Source organism: Hemiscyllium ocellatum, chromosome 12, assembly GCF_020745735.1.
Source record: "Hemiscyllium ocellatum isolate sHemOce1 chromosome 12, sHemOce1.pat.X.cur, whole genome shotgun sequence".
In the NCBI taxonomy this organism is placed as follows: Eukaryota; Metazoa; Chordata; class Chondrichthyes; order Orectolobiformes; family Hemiscylliidae; genus Hemiscyllium; species Hemiscyllium ocellatum.
Window position 1 is genome coordinate 95,135,297 of NC_083412.1, and position 20,483 is coordinate 95,155,779.

General features: G+C 45.3%; 1 protein-coding gene across 1 annotated transcript in view; it reads left to right on the forward strand.

Annotated features, from left to right (window-relative positions):
• Positions 1 to 3,871: 3,871 nt before the first annotated feature.
• The window catches only part of LOC132820878 (stomatin-like), a 39,832-nt gene continuing 23,220 nt past the window's right edge, over positions 3,872 to 20,483 (forward strand). The window contains exons 1-2 of the mRNA XM_060833238.1: positions 3,872 to 4,043; positions 4,150 to 4,238. Coding sequence (XP_060689221.1) covers positions 3,971 to 4,043; positions 4,150 to 4,238 — 162 coding nt within the window. The 5' untranslated portion in view covers positions 3,872 to 3,970. The remainder of the gene's footprint in view (positions 4,044 to 4,149; positions 4,239 to 20,483) is intronic.

Below are 20,483 nucleotides of genomic sequence, written 5' to 3' on the forward strand. Positions count from 1 at the left end.
CAAGATTAGATGGGATTGTGGTTGACAAAGAGGAGGTTTTGGAAATTTTGGAAGATCTGAAAATAGATAAGGCCCCTGGGCCAGATGGAATTTAACTTCGGATTCTCTGGGAAGCCAGGGAAGAGATTGCAGAGCCTTTGGCTTTGATCTTTATATCATCATTGTCGATAGGAGTAGTGCCAAAAGACTGGAAGATAGCAAATGTTCCCTGGTTTAAGAAGGGGTGTCAGGACAACCCTAGTAATTATAGGCCAGTGAGCCTTATGTAGTGTTGGAAAAGGTTCGAAGAGATAGGATTTATAAACATCTGGAAAGGAATCATTTGATTAGAGATAGTCAACATGGTTTTATGAAGGGTAGGTCATGCCTAACTAACCTTATTGATTCTTCCAGAACGTGACAAAACAGGTGGATGAAGGTAAAGTGGTTGATGTGGTGTACATTGACTTCAGTAAGGCATTTGACAAGGTGTCACACAATAGGCTATTGCACAAAATACAGAGTTTCGGGATTGGAGGTGATTTAGTGAATTGGATCAGAAATTGGCGAGCTGAAAGAAGACAGAGGGTGGTGGCTGATGGGAAATGTTCATCCTGGAGCTCATTAACCAGTGGTGTGTCGCAAGGATCTGCTTTGGGGCCACTGCTGTTTGTCATTTTTATAAATGATCTGTATGTGGGCATAGAAGGATGGGTTAGTAAATTTGCGGATGACACAACAGTAAGCAGAGTTGTGGATAGTGCCAAAGGATGTTGTGGGTTACAGAGGAACATAGATAAGATGCAGAGCTGGGCTGAGAAGTGGCAGATGGAGTTTAATCCAGAAAAATGTGAGGTAGTTCACTTCAGAAGAAGTAACAAGAATGCAGAGTACTGGGCTAATGGTAAAATTCTTGGCAGTGTAGATGAATAGAGAGATCTCTTGTGTCCAGGTGCATTAGTCCCTGAAAGTTGCCACCCAGGTTAACAGGGTTGTTAAGAAGGCATATGGTGTGTTGGCATTTATTGATAGGGGGATTGAGATTCAAAGCCATGAGGTCATGCTTCAGCTGTACAAGACACTGGTAAGGCCGCACCTGGAGTGTTGTAAAACGTTCTGGTCACCGCATTATAGAAAGGATGTGGAAACTTTGGAAAAGGTTCAGAGGAGATTTACTAGGATGTTGCCTGGTACAGAGGGAAGGTTTATGAGGAAAGGCTGAGGGGACTGAGGCTGTTTTCATTGGAGAGAAGAACGTTGAAAGGAGACTTAATCAAGACATATAAGATAATCAGAGGTTTAGATAAGGTGAGAGCCTTTTTCCTTGGATGGTAAAGGCTAACATGAGAGGACAGAGCTTTAAATTGAGGGGTGATGGATTTAGGACAGATATCAAGGGTAGTTTCTTTACTTAGAGAGTAGTAGGGGTGTGGAACTGCTTGCCTGCAACAGTAGTAGACTCGCCAACATTAAGGGAATTTAAATGGGCATTGGGTGTACATATGGATAATAACAGAACAGTGTAGGTTAGATGGGCATCAGATTAATTTCACAGGTCGGTGCAACATCGAGGGCTAAAGGGCTTATACTGCGCTGTAACCTTCTAAATTCTATGTAAGTTTGCTGATGACCACCACCATGGTAAGATGAATACCGAACAACGATGGGTCACAATGCAAGAAGGAGATAGGGAGCTTGGTGTTGTGGTACAATGAGAACAACCTCTCACTCAGCGTTGGCAAAACTAAAGAACTGATCACTGACTTCAGAAAGAAAGGAGGAGAATATGCCCCATCTGCATCAACGGAGGTTAAGGGTGGACAGCGTCAAGTTCCGAGGAGTGACGATAACTGACAATCTGACTTGGATCTCCCAAGTAGATGCGACAGTCAAGAAGGCATAACTATGCCTCTTCTTCCTCAGGCGGCTCAGGAAATTCAGCATGTCCATAAGGATGCTCACCAACCTCTACAGATTCACTATAGAAAGCAACTGCTTTGCCCAGCACCGTAAGGAAGTACAGAAGGCAGTGTGTACAGCCCAGACTATTACAAGCCAACCTCCCATCCATGGACTCCATTTACACAGCTCACTGCTGTGGAAAGGCTGCCAACATCATCAAAGACCCCTCCCACCCCAGTAATGCTCTCTTCCAACCTCCTCCATCAGGCAGAAGATACAGAAGCTTGTTCTCACACACCAACAGGTTCAAGAATAGCTTCCTCCCGACTGTTATTAGTCTGCCGAATGGACCTCTCTAACTTCAAATAATGTTGACCTTACCTTGTGTACCTCTTGTGCAACCATAACCCTGTATGCCTCACGTTGTCTGTATGAACTTGTTTGCTGTGATCTGCCTGTACTGCTCACAAAACAAAGCTTTTCACTGTACTTAGGTACACGTAACGTCAATAAATCAAATCAAATCAGATTCAATAAGAGTGTTTAATTGGATACATACTCAATGAAGGGATGTTTGTGGGGTACCAGGGACAGGTCTGAGGAATGCAACTAATCGAGCAGTTCTTTCAAATGCATGAGACAGGGCGGGTTTGTTTTGAGACATACTTATTCATTGCATGTGAGGGTCTCTGGAATTTATTGCCCCATCCCTAGTTGCCCCTTGAGAAAATGGGGGATGAGCTGCTTTCTTGAACCGCTGCTGGCAATGTGCTGTGGGTTGACCCACAATGCCCTTAGGGAGGGAATCCCAGAATTTTGACCCAGTGACAGTGAAGGGACGGTGACATATATTGACATTTCCTCGGGCTGGTGGAAGGGTCTTGATCAAGGGTTCATGTGATAGACCATTTTGGATTGAGGCAAGGAGAAAATATCTTCCACTCGGATGGTGGTGAACCTATGGTATTCAGTGCCACAGTCAACTGTGGAGTCCAAGTCACTGAATTTAAGAACGATGTAAATAGATTTCTAGAGGCTAAAGGTTAGAGGCCTGTTTTCTCCAGAATTTAGAAGGATAAGAGGCAATCTAATCAAAGTCTTTGAGATATTATCAGGAAAAGATAGGGTAGACAAAGATCAACTATTTCCACTGGTTGGGGAATCTAGAACTGGGGGCACAGTCTGAGAATTCGGGCCAGACCATTCAGGAGAGATATTAGGAAACACTGGGACAAAGGGTGGGAGAGGTTTGGAACTCTCATCCACAAACGGTAGTGGATGTTGGATCGGTCATTTATTTTAAATCTTGAGAGAGCGAAATAAATTTAGTGAAGCCAAAGTCTTAAAAGGTACAGGCCAAAGGCAGGTACAGGAAGTTTAGGCCAAAGATGAGCCGTGATCTTATTGAATGGCAGAACAGACCTGAGGGGCCGAATGGCCTACTGCTGTCCTGTGTTTTTACAGTTTTGTAAGTCAGGATGGTGTGTGAACTCCTACATTCCTAAATATGTCGGAGGGGGTTGTGTATGGGGAGAGAGCAGGAGGATGATCTTGAGAGGGAGGATCAGCCATGATTGTGCTGAGTGGTGGAGTAGGCTTGAGGGGCCAAGTGGCCTACATTTATGTCGGTCAGGACAGTGTGCAAATTGGAGGGAAATTGGTCCTCCTGTGCATCTGCTGCCCCTGCCCTCCTTCTCCTGCCCGCTGATGGGAGCATAAACCTGACAAAACATTACATAAACCCCAGGGCAGCATCTGCACACCCTCTGGAAAAAGGAATTAAAAGAATTACAGAAAGGGTGCTTCTCTCGTTTGTGACTGGCCTGGTGTTTAGAACCAAGAGCAGAGGCCTCTTTAGGGAAATCTTGGCAATCGCAACGTTTATGTAAATCCCCCCTTCCAGCCGTCTCCAATTCCTCAAAGCCTCGACAGCCCCTTGACAACCTATCGAAAGCAGAGGCGTGCCTGGCCTAACCTAGGCCCAGCCCAGTCAGCTGCTGACTGCTGCTGCTGTCAGGGAAGGAGAGTGGGGGCTGTTAGCAACGAGTTGGACTCTCGGGCAGACAGTGTGTGAGGAGGGAGCTTCAACATGAAATCAAGCCAAAGTAAATTGGATCCAGCAAGGGCTGACAAAGCCTCAAAATCACAGTCCAGCACTGCAGGTAATAAGGTTATAAATAACAAAAGCAGCAACAGGCATCAGTGTCTGTCTGTGTGTGTCTTGTGCTATTTGTCATGTGTCTTTTAATAGCTTGCTTTTCTCTGCAGGGTTTGGATGGTTTGGTTGGATTCTAATATTCCTCTCCGTCATCTTTGTCCTTGCAACTCTACCCCTCTCAATCTGGTCCTGTTTACAGGTAATTGTCTAACAGTTTCTTTTTAATTTGGCAATGAGTTTTCAGAATCATTATGTGACTGTTCCCCTCATTCATTCCAGTCTTGAGCAAGACCCTCTTCAGGAAATTAGGGAAAGTTCACTGTCCTGGCTCGCTCAAGTGTGTCTCGTTCTGTTTGTTTTGACGTTTATTGGAAAAGGGAGACAGATTTCCTTCGGAAGTCTGCTCTGGCACCTTGGTCCATGTCAGATGTCAGGGGTGTCTTTGCACTCAAATCTCCAAACACGACGGGAATAAGTTGTGAAGTTTACAAAAACAAAACGCACATGGCATTCCCGAAATAAAATGACAGACTGCGCTTGCTGGAGATCTGAAAAGAAAACAGAAATTGTTGGGGGAGCTCATAGATCCTTGAAAGTGGAGTCGCAGGTGAATAGGATAGTGAAGAAGGCGTTTGGTATGCTTTCCTGTATTGGTCAGAGTATTGAGTATAGGGGTTGGGAGGTCATGTTGCGGCTGTACAGGACATTGGTTAGATCACTGTTGGAATATTGTGTGCAGTTCTGGTCTCCTTCCTATCAGAAGGATGTCATGAAACTTGAAAGGGTTCAGAAAAGATTTACAAGGATGTTGCCAGGGTTGGAGGATTTGAGCTATAGGGAGAGGCTGAACAGGCTGGGGCTGTTTTCACTGGAGCATCGGAGGCTGAGGGGTGAACTTATAGAGGTTTACAAAATTATGAGGGGCACGGATAGGGTAAACAGGCAAGGTCTTTTCCCTGGGGTGGGGGAGTCCAGAACTAGAGGGCATAGGTTTAGGGTGAGAGGGGAAAGATATAAAAGACACCTAAGGGGCAAGTTTTTCATGCAGAGGATGGTGCATATGTGGAATGAGCTGCCAGAGGAAGTGTGGAGGCTGATACAATTACAACATGTAAAAGGCATCGAGATGGGTATATGAATAGGAAGGGTTTGGAGGGATATGGGCCGAGTGCTGGCAAATGGGATTAAATGAGGTTCGGATATCTGGTCAGCATGGTCAAGTTGGACCGAAGGGTCTGTTTTCGTGCCATATATCTCTATGACTCTAACTCAGCAGGTCTGGCGACATCTCCTAGAGTCATAGAGATGTCCAGCACAGAAACAGACCCTTCGGTCTGACATGTCCATGCTGACCAGCTATTCTATACTAACCTAATCCCATCTGCTAGCACTTGGCCCATATTCCTCTAAACCTTTCCTATTCATATGCGAGAAAGAAAGCAGAATTCGTGTTTTGAGTCCCGTGACCCTTCATTAGAATATGCTTCGCTTTTTAAACAGGGTAATAGGGTATAAGAGAAAAAGGAGTTCAGATAGATCTTTGTAAAACCCTTGAGGGTATTTGCTGGAGTTTGATCTCAGTTGGGTGTGCCCTCAGACCAAATTGACTGCAGCGGTTCAAGAAGGCAGCTCACCGTCACCGTCTCAAGGACTGGGAAATAAATATTGCCCCATCCAGCGATGCCTATATCCCATTGAATTAAATTTTTTTAAAAAAGGCTGTAGCAGATCTGATGGCATCTGTGGAGAGGGAGAAACAATGTTAACGTTTCAAAGTAAGAACGTTTGTCAGAAATGGAAGAAGTTACAGATGTAGCAGGATTTAAGCAAGTGCAGAGGTGATGGCAAGAGGAGAGGGAGGAGACTGGGCATGGATTTGGCATAAAGAACTGAAAAGGTGCCACAAGTACAATTCTGTAATTGGCAAGTTGTTACGGTGAGTCTAGAGTGTGGCGCTGGAAAGACATGGCAGGTCAGCCAGCATCCGAGGAGCAGGAGAATCGACCTCTCCTGATGACCAAAACGTCAATTCTCCTGCTCCTCGGATGCTGGTTGACCTGCCCTGTCTTTCCAGCGCCACACTCTCGATTCTAATGTTCCTCACTTTTTTTCCAAATTGTTAGGGTGGGGAATGTGCTGTCAGAAATGGTGGTGGAGGAGGCGTCCACAACAAAATCTGACAAACGCTTGCAAGGAAAATGCATCCCAGGCTATTAGGAAGAAAGGGACTAATTAGTTCTCTCTTCTGAAGAGCTAGCACAGGCACAATAGGCTGAATGGTCCTCTGTGTTATATTATTTTGGTGGTTATGCTGTGTGGTGCAGCCCACCCAGTTGAATAGTTCAACAGTGACCATGGTACTGGTATCACTTTGGGTGAGGCCAACACAGGCTTACTCATGGAGAGGATGCTGGAGAAAATGTCAATCAAAATACTGACAAGAAGAGCTTAGGAAGCTAAGGACGATGGGTGGACATTGGGATAAACATCACCCAGAATCCCAGCAAATAGTGGAACAGTCTCATAGGTGGGATGGCCTCATCTCTGCTCACAACCTCCTCATAAAGACGCATTAGCCTTGACGTGAGGGTTACGGCTGGCCTGTTTCAAGTTGATCGATATGTCTTTCCTCTCCAACATCGTCACTAAAAATACTCAATCATTTCTCACATTCCTGATCGTGGGATCTTAGTTTGTGAAAATTGACAGCAATATTTCCTGCATTACATCGATGCAGAGAGTTGAAGGGAAAGGGTTACCAAGGATGTTGCTATGGTTGGGGGGATTTGAGCTATAGGGAGGGGCTGTATAGGCTGCGGCTATTTTCCCTGGAGCGTCAGAGACTTGGGGGTGACCTTATAGAGGCTTATAAAATCATGAGGGACACAGATAGGATAAATAGACAAGGTCTTTTCCCCTGAGTAGGGGAGTCCACAGCTAGAGGGTGTATGTTTAAGGGGAGAGGGGAAAATATAAAAGGGGCCAAAGGTGGAACATTTTCACACAGAGGGTTGTACATGTATGGAATGAGCTGCCAGAGGAAGTGCTGGAGGCTGGTACAACTACAACATTTAAAAGGCATCTGGATGGGTATATGAATAGGAAGGCTTTGGAGGGATATGGGCCAAATGCTGGCAAAGGGGTCTAGATTAATTTCGGATATCTGGTTGGCATGGGCAAGTTGGACCGTTTCTGTACTGTACAGCTCTGTGACTATGCTTCTGTATTGCCGAGAGCGCGGTCAGCCATGAATTTATCAAATGGCAGAGTGTTTTAAAGTTGGCTCCATCTTCCTGCTATTGCACTATAAAACATAAAGCACTAACATGGGAGATGTATCAATTAAATTCCAGTGAGAGTACTCCCCAGTGGTTTGTAAGTATTTGTATTAGCCAGTTTTCAGGAGGAGGTGATGGCCTTGTGGCATGATCACTGAGTTATTAATTCAGATATTCCTGGGAACCTGGGTTCCAATCTTACCTTGGCAGATGGTGGAAGTTAAATTCAATTAGCTGTGTAATAATGACCCTGAAGCTGTTGGGAAAAACCCATTGGCTTCACTAATATGCCTTCAGAGGGAAGTCCACCATCCTTACATGTGTCTCAAGACCCACAGCAATGTGGTTAATGATCACTCCCTGCCAATGCCATCCTTAACTTAGAAGACCACAAAGAACAGGAGGAGGCCATTTGGCCCCTCGAACCTGCTGCACCATTCAATAAGAACATGGCTGATCTGGCGTTTCTCACATCCACCTTCTGACCCTTTCCCCATGACCCTTGGTTCCGCGAATGATTAAGAATCTCTTTCTCAACCTCAAATAGACATCGAGACCCTGCCCCACAGCCCTCTTTGGCAAGGGATTCCAAAGGCTCTCAATCCTCTGAGAGAATAAATTCCTCCTCATTTCAGTCTTAAATTGGCATCCTGTTGTTCTGAGACTATACCCTCTCAGCGTTTACCCGTCAAGACCCTTAAAAATCATATGTTACCTTATATGTTATAAAAAGTACACATTAACCAAAAAATGCACTTCAAGGACCAGTGGGCATTCTCTCCAAATATGGGGCCACACATTTAAGACAGAATTTCTTCGCTTGGAGAGTAATGAATCTCTTTACCACACAGGGCTGTTGAGGTTTAGCTATATTCAAATCTGCAGTAGATTTAAATTTTAGGAGGAGAATCAAAGGTTATGGGGACAAGGCAGAGAAGTGGAGTTCAGGATTATGAGGTCTGCCATGTTCTCATTGGATGGCAGAGCAGATTTGATGGGCTGAATGACCTCCTTCAGCTCCTATGGCTGACTGTCTAACAGCTCATGTCACTAAAACAGATTATCTCATTATTCATCTCAGTACCATTTTTGGGAATTTATGCAATTTGGGTGCCTCATTTTCCACACTACAGCAGTCGTTTGTACTTGGTAGTGTTGGGACATTCTGCATTAATATAAGGTGCCATGCAAATGCAGTCCTTCCTTTCGTCTTTTCTTAAAGTTAGCCCGTTTGCCAGCTGGGAGCCGGAACTGTAAAATAATTACTTTCTTACTGTAAATGCTTCATAAAAACCCAGTTGCCTCCTTGAATTAATGTAACATGACAAAGGCCAGTTCTCACTCACTGGGCTCTGAGCCAGCACTCAGAGAAGTGCTGTTTATCCAATTAGTTTTTAATGTATAGCATGTGTAGTTAAAATACATTTCATGAACTTAATATAAGATTCGGTTCCCACTGCGTGCTTATCTTTGAATTTCACTTGTTGCTTCGTTGTTCTTATGTGTTATAACCCTAACCCTCTTGATATTGTAGCAGCTTGATCACAAAGATGCTTGAGGCACTGGAAGAACGTCAGAAATAGGAACATTTGGCCCCTCAGGCCTGCTCCTCTATTCAATAAAATCATGGCTGATCCTTTTGTGGACTCAGTTCCACTTAAACACTGGCTCACTCTAACACTTAATTCCTTCACTGCTCAGAACTCTATCTATCTTTGCCTTAAAAACATTCAATGAGGAAGCCTCGACTGTTTCACTAGGAGTTCCACAGATTTATAAACCTTTGGATGAAGAATTCCTCCTCAACTCAGTGCTAAGTCCACTCCCCCTTATTTTTGAGGCTAACAACACACAAGTCGAGAGTGTGTTGCTGGAAAAGCCACAGCCAGGCAGGCAGCATCCAAGGAGCAGGAGAATTGATGTTTCAGTCATAAGCACTTCATTAGGGATCACAACATACAAGGTTAGGCAGGTGTATGCAAGTGACAAAGTAAGATTTGAACTGAGGTAATAAAGAGGATAAGGGCAATATATTCACATGGAAGGTATACGCCAACGTGGTCTCGTTGGTTTAACTGGACTGTTTCCCTATTTTAATTTCAATATCAATCATAAAATAAAGCAGGAAGCCATTCATCCCATCATACCTGTACTGGCTGTTTAATAGTGCCATCTGATTGGTTACATACCCGTGGTTTGTCCCCTAGCACCGCATGTCCACTTTTGTTTTAGAAGTGACCATTAGCTATACTTTCAGCACGGTGGCTCAGTGGTTAGCACTGCTGCCTCACAGCACCGGGGACCCAGGTTCGATTCCAGCCTCAAGCGACTATCTGTGTGGAGTTTGCACATTCTCCCCGTGTCTGCGTGGGTTTCCTCCCACAGTCCAAAGCTATGCAGGTTGGGGTGGATTGGCCATGGGAAATTGCCCAGTGTCCAGGAGTGTGCAGGCTAAGTGGAAAACATAGGGTTATGGGGATAGGGTGCAGGAGTGGGATGCTCTTCAGTGGGTTAGTGTACTTGATGGGCCGAATGGCTTGCTTCCACACTGTAGGAATTCTATTCTCCCCCTCTCAGGCAGCACAGTGCAGATCATAGCACCTTGCTACACTCAAAGAAAATTCTCAACATCCTCAGCTGTCTTTTGCTCATTATCTCCAACCTGTTACCAACCCTGCTGCCAGCAGATATTCTTTCTCTCCTTTACACTGAGGCTAATCTATGTACGTAACCATAACGCAGATGTAGGCCATTCAGCCCATCGAGTGTGCTTCCTCAATCGTGGCTTATCTGATAAGTTAGGACATCATCTTTAGTAATGGTGAGTGGAGCTTTTTCCAGGGCTATGATAGTTTTTTTATCAAATCACATGGAGGCCAATCACTCATAACTATTTGACCAAATCCACACAAAGTTTCACAGAATCCCTCCAGTGTGGAAGCAGGCTACTCAGCCCATCGAGTCCACACTGACCCATCGAAGAGCATCGCACCCAAACCATCCCCCTCACCCTCTCTCCATAACCCATGCATTTCCCATGGATGATCCACCTAACCTGCATATAGAGTCATACAGCACGGAAACAGACCCTTTGGTCCAACCAGTCCGTGCCAAACATAATCCCAAACTAAACTATTCCCCCCTGCCTGCTCCTGGCCCATATTCCTCCAAACCTTTCCTATTCATGTACTAATCCAAATATTTTTTCAATGTTGTAACTGTACCCACATCCACCACTTTCTCAGGAAGTTCATTCCACACATGAACCACCCTCTGTGTAAAACACTTGCCCACACAGACACGAGGAGACAGTGCTTGCTCCACACAGACAGCGTCCCAAGGCTGGAATCGAACCTGGGCCCTTGGCGCTGTGAGGCAGCTGTGCTAACCACTGAGACACCACGTCACCTCCCAGCTTCAATGTGATTTCACACAACACAAGAGTGGAAAGTACTCCAGGTACGGGAAATCAGAAATAAGGAGGAAACAGTGGAAATATGAGGTGAGATGGTACATTTAGGGGCAGCTGTGCTCAGTTCGATGACTCTTCTTGCTTTTATTTTATATCACTTCTCTGCTTTTACCTTTCGTTTATAACTTTCATTCATAGGATGTGGGTGTTCCCTGGCAGCCAGCTAAAACTCAACCCCCATTGCTGAGCATCTGCAGTCACATGTAGGTCAGACCAGGTAATGATGGCAGATTTCCATCCCTAAAGGGCATCATTGAACCAGGTGGATTTTTCCCAATGGTTTCACGGTCATCATCAGACTCTTAATTCTAGATTTATTTTATTCTAATTCTGCTATCCAGAGTGGGACTTGAACCCAGGTCTCAGAACGTTAGTTGGATCTTTGGATTCATGATAATTCCGTTAGGCCATTACCTCCCTATCTCTCCCTTTAGCAATGAATTTCACTTCTTTTATTTTTATTATTTCTTTTTCTTTTATTTTTAAAACCTTTGCTAACAATCTGCGCCCCTCACTCCATTGTTCCTTTGAGAGGTCTGAGCACAGTCGATAAGCAATGCTGCTTTTCCCAACGGTGGGTGAAAGGATTGAGAATGGGAGGGCATTGAATCACGATAGTTGGTGAAAGGAAGCTATGGGAACACGAGGTGGAACCTTCATGCTCAGCGGGTGGCGAGCTCTTGAATGCGCTGTCTGAGAGTCCAGTGGCTCAACTGAGGCTTTCTGGAGAGAGTTGTATTGCTTTTTGAACAGGAGGGATGTGCAGAGTTACAGGGAGATGGTGGGGAATGGCTTTCAGTGAATTCTTCCTCCTGGGATTCAGTGCAGAAAGGATGGGCTGAGTGGCCTCCTTTTATGCTGGGACGATTCTGTGTATTTGACTCCCATTTGTCAAGAACTTTATGACCCCCATTACCCTTCCTGTTGAAACACATCACCTCTCTTTTGTCTATATTAAAATTGATGTGTACGGATGCTCCTGAGACTGAAGAAGGCCATTATCCAAACGCAGAGCTCTCTTGTTGGTGTGAGAGAGAGAGACAGAGAGACATCATTTCATGTCTCCAACAAGAGACTCATTCCTTCCTCATCCAGCTCAGGAGAAGCTTGATCATTAAAAGTGAGATCATTAGAAACAGCCCAATGGCTAGAGATTTGCTCAGGACACGATTTCCCAGTTGTTGATTCAGATTAAAGAGGATAAAGAATAAAAGTGAGACCAGTCCTCTTAGACTGAGAGGGGGAGGAATTTATTCACTCAGAGGGTGGTGAGTCTTTGGAATTCTCTGCCCCAGGGGGCTGCCGGTGCTAGTCATGCAGTATGTTTGTGACAGAGACTAGTAGACATCTTGGAAGCTCAGGGAGCTCGGAATTCAGTCATGAGTGACAGAGCAGCCTCTTTGGGGCAACTAACTTGGTGCTTTTCATCATTTTCCCCCCCCCCGCCACCCCTTTTTGAGGCTTGTTGCATCCCCTCATTGGAGGGGGGGGGGTACCCAGGAGAGCAATGGGATGGAGGATCTTCCATCGTTACTTCGGAGTTCGGGACCCCACCTACAGGTTGTGAAGCGCTGATCGAACTACATCAAACTATGCTTCTGTGCCTTATGTAAAGTCACCATGGTCCTTGTCCCTCGTTAGAGAGGGCGATGACTGGTATTAGTTTAATCTGAGGGTCACCACACCTCAGGTGAGGCGAGAGGTTGAGAAAGACAGTAGAAGCAGCCAGTATGACAATTGACCCCTTCCTGTTGGTGTTACTCTGCATTGCAAACCAGCCATCCAGCCAACTGAGCTAACTGACCCCACCTCACATCTGTTCCCCTGAAATGGATCTGGTGAAAAGCTGGGCTGTGAAAGTGACCACGAAACCATTCAGTGTTCACAGAAATCCAGCCTGTCTTTGAGGGGGAGAAACAGGGAAAGAGGAAACGATTCAGCCCGTCTTGTTAGGTCATAGAATCCCTGCAGCATGGAAACAAAAGCCATTCGGCCCAACAAATCAACACCAGTGTTCTGAAAAACATCCAACCCAGACCGATACCCATCACCCTGTATTTCCATTGGCTAGGGCACCTAACCTACACATCCCTGAACACTACAGGCAGTTTAGCATGATCAATCCACACTAACTTGCACAACTTTGGACTGTAGGAGGAATCCGAAGCACCCGGAGGAAACCCACACAGACACGGGGAGAATGTGCAAACTCCACACAGACAGTCGCTTGAGGCTGGATTTGAACCTGGATCCCTGGTGCTGTGAGGCAGCAGTGCTAACCATGGCTGATACACACACATGCACATTTAATCCATTAACTACACATACCTGACCAATTCTCAGTTTCAGGTTATACACTACCTTGTTCTGAATTGAATGTCCCCTGCAAAAGGGAATGATTTCTGCTGAACAAAGAGACCTTGGAGTGCAGGTTCATAGCTCCTTGAAAGTAGGGCACAGATAGATACGAGAATTGAGTACAGGAGTTGGGAGCTATAGGCAGGATGTTGTTAAATTTGAAAGTGTTCAGAAAAGATTTGCAAGGATGTTGCCGAGGCTGGAGGGTTTGAGCTATAGGGAGAGGCTGAACAGGCTGGGGCTGTTTTCCCTAGAGCATAGGAGGCTGAGGGGTGACCTTGTAGCGATTTATAAAATCATGAGGGTGAATAGCTCCAGGGTGGGGGAGTCCAAACCCAGAGAGCGCAGGTTTAAGGTGAGAGGAGAAAGATTTTAAAGGAATCTAAGTGGCAACTTTTTCACGCAGAGGGTGGTGCGTGTATGGAATGAGCTACCACAGGAAGTGGTGGAGGCTGATACAATTACAGCATTTAAAAGGCACATGGATGGGTATATGAATAGGAAGGGTTTACAGGGATATGGGCCAAGGGCTGGCAAATGGGGCTAGTGGGCAGCACGGTGGCACAGTGCCTCACAGCAGCAGAAACCCAGGTTCATTTCCTGACTGAGGTGACTGTCTGTGTGGAGTTTGCACATTCTCCCTGTGCCTGTGTGGGTTTCCTCCGGGTGCTCCGGTTTCCTCCCACAGTCCAAAGATGTGCAGGTTAGGTGAATTGGCCATGCTAAATTGCCCATAGTGTTAGATGTAGGGGAATGGGTGGGTTGCGCTTCGGCGGGTCAGTGTGGACTTGTTGGGCCGAAGGGCCTGTTTCCACACTGTAAGTAATCTAATCTAATTTATTTAGGACATCTGGTCAGCATGGACAAGTTGGACCGAAGGGTCTGTTTCTGTGCTGTACAGCTCTATGACTATATTCCTAAGAAACCCACAGACTTATCGAGACTTCCTCAAGTTGTGAGTCCAGTTTAACAGCAAAGTTGGATTGCTGTAAATTTCATTTGAAAGTTATGTGGCAGGCAACAGTGAGCCATCAGAACCCCAATTCCCATCACCCCCTATCTTCAATCTCAGTTTGATTGACGATATACTAAGTCAATATGACTGCCATTAAGTAGAAAGTGAGGTCTGCAGATGCTGGAGATCAGAGCTGAAAATGTGTTGCTGGAAAAGCGCAGCAGGTCAGGCAGTATCCAAGGAACAGGAGAATCGACGTTTCGGGCATAAGCCCTGAGTCTCAACTGCTTTCGATTTTCCTGGTCCTCGGATGCTTCCTGACCTGCTATGCTTTTCCAGCAACACTCTAATCTTGACTGCTTTCTGGAGTGGACGTTCAGATCCTTTCTCTCCAGCTATTCACTGTCTGTGCATTTGCTTCAAACCCTAAGCTGTCAGAAATCACCACTCCCTCGTTGTAAGGAAACTACTCTCACATTCTTCACTCAGTGTTGTCTGTGCCAAAGGCCTGTACATCTTGTTCCTTGGCTGCTACAGTGTCTGAATTTATTTGTATCTTTTTACAGGTGCAATGCTGCTGGCTACAATCGCAAGGGCTGCAAAACTTGACCAAAAACCTGTCCTTGCAAAGTTCACATCCCTTTCTGTGAATTCTCCCACTCTGAAGAGGTTCAGCCACTCTGTCCTTCCAAAACCCATGGATATGTGTGCCACTGTCAAGGCAATGTTCATTGACCACCCTGTGGTTGCCCAGTTGAGAACATGGAAATTGATCCACTTCCTTAAAGCATGAAACTCTCTTATTCATGGAATGTGGTGTCATTGGCTGGGCCAGGATTTATTAACCGTCCCTAGTTGCCCCTTGAGAAGGTGGGGGTGAGCTGCCTTCTTGTACCACTGCAGTCCGTGCGCTGTAGGTTCACCCTTAGGGAGGGAATTCCAGGATTTTGATTCAATGACAGTGAAAGAGTGATGGTATATTTCCAAAGTTAAATATCACACAACACCAGGTTATAGTCCAACAGGTTTAATTGGAAGCACACTAGCTTTCGGAGCGACGCTCCTTCATCAGGTGATAGTGGAGGGCTCGATTGTAACACAGAATTTATAGCAAAAATTTGCAGTGTGATGTTACTGAAATTATACATTGAAAAATTGATTGTCTGTTAAGCCTTTCATCTGTCAGAATACAGTGATAGTTTCACTTCTTTCATGTGTAAATCACAAAACCCTTCTTTTTAAAGTTGCATTCTCGGGTTAGCTGTTAACAATGGTGATAGCTAGACAATATGTTGAAGGTGTTGGCCCCTGTGCTCTCTGTCTATGACCTGATGTTTAGATCGATTCTAATCTAATAAGTGAGATAACAGTGTTTTACATAAATTCCTGCAGTTTTTGAGCTCAGAGTTCTACATGAATGTATGCAATGTAATTGTGCAATCCAAACCACCCCACAAAATATATGTGTGCGTGTGTGTGTGTGTGTGTGTGTGTGTGTGTGCAGTGTCTTAAGTTTGCGAGGGGGTGCATGTGTGAGCGTGGGAGTGTGTGTCTATAAGGGTGTGTGTGGGTGTCTGTGTGCGCGTCTGTGTGTACCTGTGTCCGTGTGTATGTGAGAGTGTGTGTGTGTGTAGGTATATTTCCAAGTCAGGATGGTGAGTGGCTTGGAGGGGAGCTCATAGAGGTTTGTGTTCTCATGTATCCGCTGCCCTAGTCGTTCTAGATGGTAGAGATTGCAGATTTGGAAGGTACTTTCAGAGCAGCCTTGTTGAATTTCTGCGGTGCATCTTGCACACACTGCTCCTATAAGCGTCAGTGGTGGAGGGAGTGGATGTTGTGGATGTGGTGCTAATCAATCGGCTGCTTTGTCCTGGATGGTGTCAAGCTTCTTGAGTGCTGTTGGAGTTGCACCCATCCAGGCAAGTGGGGAGTATTCCATCACACTCCTGACTTGTGCCTTATAGATGGTGGATAGGCTTTGTGGAGTCAGTCGGTGAGTTACTTGTTACAGGATTCCCAGCCTCTGCCCTGATCTTGTAGACAGTACCTGATCCAGTTCAGTTTCTGGTCAGTAGTAGTCCCCAGGATGTTACTAATGGGTCATTCACCTATGGAATGTCAAGGACAATGGTTAGTTTCTCTCTGGTTGGATCTGGTCATCGTTTGGCACTTGTATGCACACATAATACTTGCCATTTATCAGCCCAAACCTGAATGGAGCCCAGGCCATGCTGCAGTATTGGAGAAGTCCCGAAACATCCTAACCTCTGTCCTTGTGATGGAGGGAAAGCCGTTGATAAAGTAGTTTGACCTGGCTGAGCGCTTTGCTAGGCTACTTTGGAGGTGAGTTAGGAATTAAATAGATTAACTATCAATGCTCCCAGAGCAACTGAGTATGCTCCAAAATGTTTGTTTTTATTTCAGGTTTCCAACACCCGCAATGTTTTGTTCTTGTACACTCTTGTTTCAGGTCTGGAGCTGTGCATGTGTCCAGCCAAATATTGGAAAGTACTTCCCCAAGTACCAAATTCTTCCTTCCCTATAACCTACATGTATCATTGAGGCACATTTCATAGATACATGTAAACAGTGCCTTGCTGCAATTGTACAAGGCATTACTGAGACTGAATATGGAGTATTGCATGCAGTTTTAATGCCCTTATTTGAGGAGGGGTGCCGTTATATTAGAGACAGTTCGGAGGAAGTTCACTAGATTGATTCCAGAGATGAGAGCTGAAAATGTGTTGCTGGAAAAGCGCAGCAGGTCAGGCAGCATCCAAGGAGCAGGAGAATCGACGTTTCAGGCACGAGCCCTTCTTCAGGAATGATTCCTGAAGAAGGGCTCATTCCCGAAACATCGATTCTCCTGCTCCTTGGATGCTGCCTGACCTGCTGCGCTTTTCCAGCAACACATTTTCAGCTCTCATCTCCAGCATCTGCAGTCCTCACTTTCTCCTCCAGAGATGAGAGGTTGGTCCTATGAAGAAAGATTGAGCAGTTTAGACCCAGACTCACTGGAGTTTAGAAGGATGAGAGGAGATCGAATTGAGGTCTGAACGGGATTGATGAAGTACTTGTAGAGAGGATGTTTCCTCGTGTGGAAATCTAGAACGAGAAGTCATATTTTAGGATGAGGGGTGTCAGATTTAAAACGAAGATGAAGAGGAATTACTTCTCTCAATGGGTCGTAAATCTGTGGAATTCACTCCCCCAGAGCGCAAGGACATTGAGCAAATTTATGGAGAAGACAGACAGATTATTAATCAGTAACGTGTTGAAGGGTTATGGAGAGTGAGCAGAAAAGTAAAATTGAGGCAGAGATGAGTTCAACCATGATCGCATTCATCGGCAGCACAGGCCTGAGGGGCTGAGTGGTCTACTGCTGCTCCTAGCTCTTAGCTGAACTGTGGGATAAGATTTTAGGTTCACAAACTCTGAGCAGCAATGGTGGCCATGAAGCATGGGCTGTATTTTGGTAGCTGTGAGCATTGTGTGCTGTTTTATTGTTGGTGAATGTGGTTGACTATGCAGCTCTGTAAGGCCCAATCTGCTGCTGTTGCAACAAACATTTCTCTCGGTGTTCATTTTTTTATTTATCCGCTTTTGCGTCCTATAAACTCTGGGTTTTCATCAAGACCATTCCCCCCTCCAACACAGTTCCACCACTGACCCTCACTGACAATGACGTAAGGTGGGCCTCATGAACAATTAACAATTAAAGCACACTATCTTCCATACAGAGGGACCTCGATTATCTGGCATTCGATTATCTGAATTTTTGGATTATCCAGACAAGATCACGAGGGTGCTTGGGTAAACTGCGTTATCCAGCATTCAATTATCCAAACATTCGATTATCGGAACAAATTACTCCCCACCTGTTTCATTCAGATAATCAAGGTTCCGCTGTATTCTGGTTCACCTTCAGTAAAATTTGCAGATGACACAAAGCTGGGTGGGAGGGTGAGGAGGATGCAGAGATGCTTCGGTGCAATTTGACAGGCTGAGGGAGTGGGTAAATGCACGCAGTATAACGTAAATAAATGTGAGGCTATCCACTTTGCGAGCAAACGTTGGAAAGCAGATTATTATCCGAATGGCTATTAATTGAGAGAGAGAATGTGTCCTTGGGTGTCCTTGTACACCAGTCACTGAAAGTAAGCATGCACGAATGCAGTGAAGAAGGATTCCAGTACAGGGACAGGAAGGCCTTGCTGCAATTGTACAGGGTCTTGCCGAGGCTACACTTGGAGTATTAAGTGCAGTTTTGGTCTCCTTATCTGAGGAAGGATGTTCTGGTGATGGAGGGAGTGCAGCGAAGGTGTACCAGACTGACTCCTGGGATGGCAGAACTGACAAATGAAGACACACTGGATCATTAGATTAGATTCCCTGGTATGGAAACAGGCCCTTCAGCCCAACAAATCCATACCGACCCTCCAAAGAGTAAAGCACATGGACCCATTCCCCTACCCTATATTTATCCCTGACTAATGCACCTAACATGATGGGCAATTTAGCATGGCCCGTTCACCTGAACTGCATGTCTTTGGATTGTGGAAGGAAACTGGAGTACCCGGAGGAAACCCACGCAGACACTGGGAGAATGTACAAACTCCACACAGTTACCTGAGGCTGGAATCAAGCCCGGGTCCCTGGTGCTGTGAGGTAGCAGTGCTAACCACTGAGCCACTGTGCCGCCCAACAGTTAGGACAATATTCACTGGAGTTTAGAACAATGAAAGGGAATCTCATAGAAACCTAGAAATTTCTAATAGGCCTTGACAAGATGTAGGAAAGATATTCTGGGCTGCCCAGTACCAAGGTTACAGTCTTAGGTTATGGAGTAGGCCATTTAGGTCCGAGATGAGGAGATCTTCCTTCGCCCAGAGAGTGGGGAGCCTGTGGAATCTTCTACCACAGAAAGCATTTGAGGCCAAAACATTGAATGTTTTCAAGAAGGAGTTAAATATAGTTCTTAGAGTGAAAGGGATCAAAGGGCACAGGGCGAAAACAGAAACAGGGCACTGAGTTGGATGATCAGCCATGATCATAATGAACAGTGGAGCAGGCTCGAAGGGCTATCCACCACTCCAATTTTGTAATTGCCCCACAGCACAGATAGATCTGACCAACAAAAAGCAGACACAGGCCTTTGACGCTGTGATACCAGCGAGGCAGTTGGCATTCCAGTTATTACGAAGGCAGTTATTAAAACTGACAGGGTTACATACACTTGCTGCACACTCAGGCAGCGATCCAAACAAGTAACTCAATAAATCAATGGCAGTATTCTCATCTCATCAACGTAAGTTCCTGCAGGTCCTTTCATGTGACGGAAGGCAACTCACAGAAACATTATAATGTAAAATATGACACCGGCTCACATGAAGGTGTCAGGGATGATGAATCAAACGGTTGACCAAAGAAGTGAGTTTTAAATTTCCTCTTGAAACTGGAAAGCGAAGCAGAGAGGGTTAAGGAAAGACTTCCAGAGTGTGTGGGGCCCAAACAGCTGAAATGTGACAACTGGTGGAGTATTTAAAACCTGGAGGTGTCAAAAGGCCAAAATTAGAGAAGCACAGAGACCACAGAGGGCTTATTTTTAATATTCTTTCACGGGACATGGGCATCGCTGAACTAGGTCAGTATTTATTGCCTGGCTTGAGAGGATGTTTTGCACTGCACTGTCACAGTCTATGAATGGAGGCATTTGTCTGGGTGAGGCAGAGGGGGTGAGTGAATCTGGGAATTTGTTTCAAAGTGGGAATTTGACTGGAGTGTCTTTTCCAAGTCCAGTTTTAAACTTAAAGTCAGATTCAGCCAATAGCCTTTGAGTAGGTTAAAGCAGGCTGATGAAAAGAAAAAGGTTCATGATGGTGGCAATTTGCACTTTAAGGACCTGGAATCCTTTCTGTAAATGAGGTGCTAATTTCTTTCGCGAAGGAGACCCCTATAGGAAAGGGACCTGTTACACTAAATGGTCAGTGTGAATGCAGACATCTCCTGAGTGAGACAATAGCTAAGTGAGTGAAACTGGGACTTTTGTTTAATTTGGCAATCTGGTGGAAAAGGTGCAGGAGTATTTTAATTAATGTCTACTGTAAGATGCAAACACTCCAAAATGACAGGTGAGTAGGATTAGAGTCATCGCTGCAAATGTGTTGCTGGTCAAAGCACAGCAGGTTAGGCAGCATCTCAGGAATAGAGAATTCAGTCAGGGATGGCAAGGCAGACCCGCTACGGAAAAATGTCACAAACCACAGTGTCACGTGAGTACAGGGCAAGAAACTGACTTGTGAGAAGGATCGGTGACTGTTTTGATTCATTAATTGGAAATAAGGAGTTCAGTTGGAGCTTAGGAGTCTGGTAGTAGAACTG